Source organism: Colius striatus, chromosome 2 (assembly GCF_028858725.1).
Source record: "Colius striatus isolate bColStr4 chromosome 2, bColStr4.1.hap1, whole genome shotgun sequence".
Classification (NCBI taxonomy): Eukaryota; Metazoa; Chordata; class Aves; order Coliiformes; family Coliidae; genus Colius; species Colius striatus.
In genome coordinates, this window is record NC_084760.1 from 68,226,753 (window position 1) to 68,233,755 (window position 7,003).

At 41.4% G+C, this 7,003-nt stretch overlaps 1 protein-coding gene across 1 annotated transcript in view; it reads left to right on the forward strand.

The window, feature by feature from the left end:
- Positions 1-4,632, forward strand: part of DISC1 (DISC1 scaffold protein) — a 211,701-nt gene extending 207,069 nt beyond the window's left edge. The window contains exon 14 of the mRNA XM_061990989.1: positions 1,927-4,632. Within this exon, the coding sequence (XP_061846973.1) occupies positions 1,927-2,082 (156 nt within the window). The 3' untranslated portion in view covers positions 2,083-4,632. The remainder of the gene's footprint in view (positions 1-1,926) is intronic.
- The last annotated feature ends 2,371 nt before the right edge of the window (positions 4,633-7,003 follow it).

A 7,003-nucleotide genomic window follows, 5' to 3' on the forward strand; every position in this document is an offset into this window, starting at 1 on the left:
ACAGGAGAAGTTTTGTGTTTACTGCCATTACCTGTAATCAGAGACAGAATCCTTTCAGATTAGTAGAGCTGTCCAGACATTAGAAGTATGCATGAGTACTCCTGGTGACTGTATTAAGAGTAAAACATCATCGTTAATGTAACTAAATACACAGAGATAAAACGTAGAGAAGCTGAGAGCAGAGTGCAATGCAGCTGGAAGGCTTGTTTCAAAGGCATAGCTGTGACTGCCGGAAATAGCAGTGGCTTGTATCACTTTCCTGTGGTCCTCTCTAGTAGCAATTTTTCAACTGTAACAACTCACTTTTTACAGACACACAACCTGAGGCTGTCTTTTTTTCTTGACATTGCATTGACATCAGGGTCAAGTAAAACAACATTTCATAATGGATGAGCTCTGTAAAGGATAAAGCCTGTCCTTGTGTGTTATCCTTCCTGTGCATTGTATTTTTGAAATTGAGTTGTTTCAGTGTCAGCCTGTTTCATTTCCCTTGAAGTGAATTTCTGACTCTCTGAGATCTTTTGATGACTTACTGCTAGAAATGAAGTTACTTCTCTCTCCCTTGACCCACTTGGATTAGCCTTTTTGGGATCGTTGCCCTCCAGCCTTACCTGTACAGCAGGTCTCAGTGTAGATGGGATGGGCCCTAGGGCTTGTTCGTTTAGACTTGGTCGTTAGTTTAGAGCTTCAGCAGGCTCTGACTTGTCTCATTCTTGCTTAGCCCTCCATGTAGTGTAACCTATGGAAGAGAAGATAAGGTTGGTTGTCTAATGGAGCTACACTGAGCCCTTTCACTTGATTGAAGAACAGACAGTATTACTGACATGAGATTATCAGCAGAAAGGCCTATGTATCAATAGCACAAACTGTGCTTATTCACAGGTTAGACTAGTTATCAGAACAAAAAGCCCAGCCACTTCACTGGTGCATGTCTCAGCAGTTGCCACTGTCTGCATGCATGTCCAACCTTCCTCTGCCAGTCTATTTACTGCTGTACCTCTCGTATCCTTGTTGCCACTACCTGATGCCTTTCCTCTATCACTGCAGAGCTGAGCAAAGTGGAAGGTCTCTTAGAAGGCTGAACCATTAGCCATCATTTGGTAGACAACTAGGCATAATCTGACAGTAGCAAATAAAATGTGAACAAACTGCTCTATTAATCAAATTAAATGTTTTTACTGAATTATCAGATGCTTTTCAGGTAGCCTTTTTCATTTCAATGCATAGCAATATGACCTTGCTTCTGCTAATCTGTGCTTTTCAGCTTGTTCAAAGCATCCACTGTGGAGCCTTGTATAGCTTTATATTTGTGTTTTCTGCACCATAATTATACTGATAACTCAGCTAAGATTAAAGCCTTCTGGGGGTAAGTAGAGCAGAAACACATTCTCTGCTCTAAGCTAATTTTGCTGCATATCTAGATTCTCACCCCACCTTACATAGCACGTGTTGCCAAACTCGCCAGTGCTACACAAGTTGTGTGCACTTGGCGTATGTCTCGGAGTGCCTCTGCTGCGCTGGTACCTTTACCTGTGGTCTGTTCCACACAGGACTGTCTGTCTGCCCTAAAAAATCCACCTTCCATCCAGCAAGGCTCTCAAAGCTAGTGCTACTGCTTCCACGGTACAATTTCTTTATCTCCTTGCTTCCCTTGAGAACCATATCCAAGCAGTATTCCCCATCCCCTCCCTTTTTTTCAAGTGCTAAATAATACCACTCAAGAAGTTCAGTTTGCCCAGATTTTTTTTTCTTTGAAAGAATGTGTGAGAAATGTATTAATATTTAATCAAAACAATTTGGAAGAACTTGAAGCTACAATTAGATAGCCTTGGCCATCTGTTGTAAGCAGCAGAACAAGAGTTTACTTAATAACTTGGAAAGAGAAAAGGGACTGCCAATCACCTATAGATTTATTCCTTAATAAAGCTTGCACAGTCTCTGCAAAGGGAGATCCAGGTGGTGAAGGAGACACTCCAGACTGTGCTGGTGCAACTTCAGCCAGCCAGGGAGGCAGGAGAAGAAAAGGCTGGAGACTTCCTCTGTGACAGCTGGTGTCCAGGAAAACAAGACTTGAAGGAATAATGAGCAGAAAGAGCTAGTAGAATGACATTAATTCACAAAGGGCTGCTTTTAGTAACTGAATACTGTTTTACCAAGCCTCAGGGATCTCTTCTCTCCCTGCATAACTAATAACTAAATCAATTATGGAGAAACAGAGCCTGGAGGTCTATGATCAGAAGTATTCTACACAGCCTCACATGTTTTGGCACAGATTGGGAAACAGCTTTCAGAGCAGAGCAGCCCCTGTAAATGTGTAGATTACAAATTGATACATTTCAAGTGAGTCTGCAAAGTTGCCTTTAATGTCAGTGAAATGTTCTACTTGAAGACTTGTAAACAGTATCTGTCATCCTTATTCACGGGGTTTTTTCCCCTGATTTGAAAATGTAGCGTTAAAGCTGGGGCATCTATTTCTGAAGAACAGCTGTAAGAATAATAAGAACTCTTTTTTTTTTTTCCCTTTGGCTTTAACAACTCTCTCTCACAATGTATTTTCACATTCCTGCCAATAATTAAACCAATAGGATGAAATTCAAGATAACCAAATTCTTTCAACTGAAATTTTGACATCGTTTACTCACTGCTATTGGGTACTGTGGATGTAACTAACAGCAGCCTCTATAGCAGTAGTCTAACTGTTCCTTTAGTTATTAATATAAGCTTGCTTTAGTATTACAGGGGTTGGAAAGTGCAAAAAAAATTACTATGTTGATGGTTTGTGTTCCTTATATTTAACTATTGTATCAACAATCAGTCATTTAAGTCTCCTTGTAAAGTTTATTGCTAGTATATTACTTTGATTTTCCTTGTAGACTTCAGAAGAAATGCAGATATTTTTTTTTTCTACTATATGCGCACGCACACACACACATACACACTCTTAAACATGTATTTTTATAGAAAAGAAAAGCAATGTTCAACTGAAGCCAAGTAATATAAGCAACCCATATTGAGGTAGTTGTAGAAAACAGTTAATGCCTTTAGGAATTCATTGTGTACTTTTACTTGGATACCGGGATATCGCTGATACCACAAAAAAAATGTCTTTCTGCCATTTGTTGCTGAGGGAGAATTAAAAGAAATCTGTTGTGTTTATTTTTAAAGCCAGGACATGAAGCAAATGTCTTCCAAGGCAGTACTATACTTTTCAGTACTTCTGACATTTTTAGAATTACTCTTTTTTTCCCTGCTATTTCAATTGCCGATTTTATAGCCACATTGTGAAGGTTTTTGCACGTTTTGAAGGTCATGCTAGCCCACTAAGATTGTGTTCATTTTCTGTGTGTTTTAATATTAGTTTCAACTTCTACCTCAATGTTAAGTACAAAAGGAAGGAGGGAAACAAAAAGCATCGGGCAACTGAGACATACAACAGGATTGTAATTGCATCCAGGAGTATTTGGTTGTCAAACCCAGGGAGTAGAATTCAGGTGGTTTCTCTGGTCCTCAGGGGTGGAATTACAACCCTGTAATTTAGAACATGGTTGACTTTTTCTCATTGTGTAATGTATGGGCCAGCATCTGTGTTGTGGTAAAGATTCTTGTGTCTTGCTGCTCTGTTTGACAATGTTTTTTTTCCCAAGCTTTTCCAGACAGTTTCTGTTCAATAGCTACCTCCCCTAGTAGAGATGACGGTTTGTGAAACTTCCCCTGGACGGGTGAGCAAGGCATTTGTCTCCAGCTCAAGGCAGCCTGCAGCACCCTAACCTTCAGCCCATGCACAGGACTGGCTCACCTGGGAAACCCTAGCTGGACACATGTAGACTGGCTGCCTGGGGATGACTGTCAGCCAGAAAGCATACACTCATGGAAAAAACCCACAGGAGTTTAGATAAACAGAAGAGAAAGCACACTGACAAAATAGATCTGTAATAGCTGTTTCCTTAAGCTCTGTAGATGCTCCTTGTGGGTTAACACCATGGAGGGCCCAAGTACTGAGTCCTCAGCAACAAGCATTTATATAGGCCAGTACACTAAGGTTGCATAACCCCCCTCTACCATACACTGAGGAGTGTGTGGAGTAGAGTCTTTTGAATGGTTAGTGCCTGCACTGTAAGTAGCTGGTGGGTCCTATAAGTGCCTTAGAGCCACGATCAACCACAGCTGAAGCATCAAGTCTTCCTCCTTGCAGCAGCAAGGGCTCAACAACAGGAGTAGCAACCAGCCATCCCAGAGCAGAGGAACAGCACTCTTCTTCTCACCAGCAAGGTTTCTTGAAGATGTTCCCATTCAATTAAAAAAAAAAGCCCTGTGTGGTTTTTGTGAAACAGCTTCAGAGCACTGCTGCATTTTAATAAAGAAACTCAACTTATGCAACCACTCTAATAAGACACTCAACTCCTGAGAAGAAGGGAAACTGGATCAGTCATCATTCATGTCACAGTTATATTTGTTAACATTTATTTTATACATAATGGGGACTACTACTACTTTAATTTATTATTCCATTAACTTCACTGTTTGTTGTGGGAAGTTAGAGCCAGTAATCATTCCTTTTCTCAGACATGCCGAATAAGAAGCATACTAAGAAAAGAAAAAGCTATACTATGCAATGTATCAACTGCCTTTTATCTGTGGATAGAAAACTTTCAAATAAAGAGAAGTATGTTTTTAACTAACTCAATGCCTGTTTGCATTCTGAGCAGCACACAAGATGTTAGAAATTTCATCCTGGGGTGGAGGCGGGGTGGATGGGGACAGGGAGTGGGATGAGGAAAGGAGAAACCATGTGTGTGATTGTTACTGTGCTGTTGACAGCAGTGAATCCTCTGCTTGGGAAATTCTGTGATGCCTTCTGGAAACAATCTAAAGATGTATTCAAGACTAGAGTCTTGCAGTAAAACAGAGCTATGTTAAGTGTGAAAGGGGGAGAAATATCATGCAGTGAGCTATACATACAGGTAAAACCAGAATTTGAGTCCTGGCTTGACTCAGCCAGTTTTGCTGTGCAACTGAATCCTTCCTGCCTGCCCTCCCTCAGTTTCTTACCCATGGAAAAGGGTGGAGGGAAGAGAGGTATGACTGTGCACTGACTACAGCAACATCTGAGGTCAAAGTCATGCTCTCAGACACCCTGATTGCCATGATGAGAAACCCTTAAGATCTTACAGAACCTAAAGATTCTAAGATTATCAAGTTTAACCATAAATGTAACTGCTTCATCCACCACTAAACCATGTCTCTCAATGCCACATCTAATGGCCTTTCAAATTCCTCCAGGGACAGTGACTCCACCACCTCTCTGGAGCAGCCTGTTCCAATGCTTTACAACCTTCTCAGTGACGATTTTTTTTCTTAATATCCAATCTAAACCTCCCCTGGCACAACTTATGGCCATTTCCTTTTGTCTTGTAACTTGGGAGAAGACGCCAATCCCCAACTCTCTACCTGTCAGGTAGTTGTAGAGAGTGATCATGTCTCCCCTCAGCCTCCTCTTCTCTAGACTAAACACTCCCAGCTCCTTCAGCGATTCCCCATCAGACATTCTTCAGACCCTCCACCAGCTTCGTTGCTCTTCCAAAGCATGTTTAATGGGCTGCAAGATGAGGAGGCACCTCACCTTGAGCAGTCCATTGCATGGGCCTTAGAGCAGGAGCAGTTGATTGTGCTTGTACACTGGAAGGAGGTGGGGAGGGGTGTGTGTGTTAAATATTCTCAAGGGACTAAAGAAGCAGCCAAGGAGTGAGCAGAACCCCAAAGATTGTTTAGCTCCAGCCTAATATTTCTTTTCACAGTTAATGAAAATGGCTGCCCAGGGAGGTTGTGAAGTCTCCTTTACTGGAGGTCTTCAAAACCCTCCTGGATGCCTTCCTGTGTGACTTGATCTAGGTGGACCTGCTTCAGCAGGGGGTTGTACTAGATAATCTCTAAAGGTCCCTTCCAACCCCTACCATTGTGTGATTCTATGAATTAGCCAGCTGATTCTTTCTATAGGGTGACACCTCAGGCTTTTCCTATCATTACTTGTTAAATCAAGATAAGCACATCTTTTCTAGAGCACTGGAGAAGGCAGTTCAATAGTGGGCCCCAGACAGGCAGTAGTGCTAGAGAGAGCTCCAGGGTGAGATTAGAATAATCCTCATGTATCCTCTTAGGTTTTTTTTATCCTATTAAAAACAAGACTGGGACCAAGAGATTTTTTTTTTTGGTCTCAGAATTTAACATGCTACAAAGAAGCTCTAAAATATGATGCACACAAGGATATTTCTTCTGCACTGTTAAGGAAGCTAATACAAGTTTAGGGAGAGATATTAAAAAAGAAAAAAGGGCCTGTGAATATAGGAGGCACTTTCTAAACCTGAAAAGCAGCCAAGCCAGCAGCCACACTAAAGCATTTCTCTCCAATTTCTAATGAAGACTTGAATGTGAGGCCTGGGAAAAGAACATCTGGGGTTGAGTGAGTAAGGTAATACCCAAGTTCTTCACATGCATGGCATTCAGTTGCTCTCTCCTTGTTTTCTTGTCTGGAAGAGCAGTGTCTTAGGGAAGGGGATGTTGAGTTTGTCTTGTCAAAGACACACACAAAGTGAATAGATGACTAGGCTATTTGTTCTTAAAAGTGCCTGTGAGGTTGAACAAATAGTTTATAATGCTAAGCAGCAGTACAGGAATACTAAGTGGAGAAAAACAGAATATTAAAATAATCAGTCACATCTAGGAGACACATGATAGATATCACTGGAGAAATGGGAAATTAAGAGACCTCTCCACAGTGACAATCCAATTTACAAGGGGAAGAAAACACCCTCAAATCTGTTACTTTCCTGACAACAATGAGACTAAGAAACATCAAAAGAAGCCCCTTTGGGCTTTGTTGCCAAGTAGGCTCAGGATTTTAAGTGTATCAATCAGCTTAATCCCAAAACCTAGAGTTTTGTGCCCGTTCTCAGGCTTTGCTGTAGAAGCAGCCCCAGTGCCACACTCGGGAGCAACAGCATGGAGC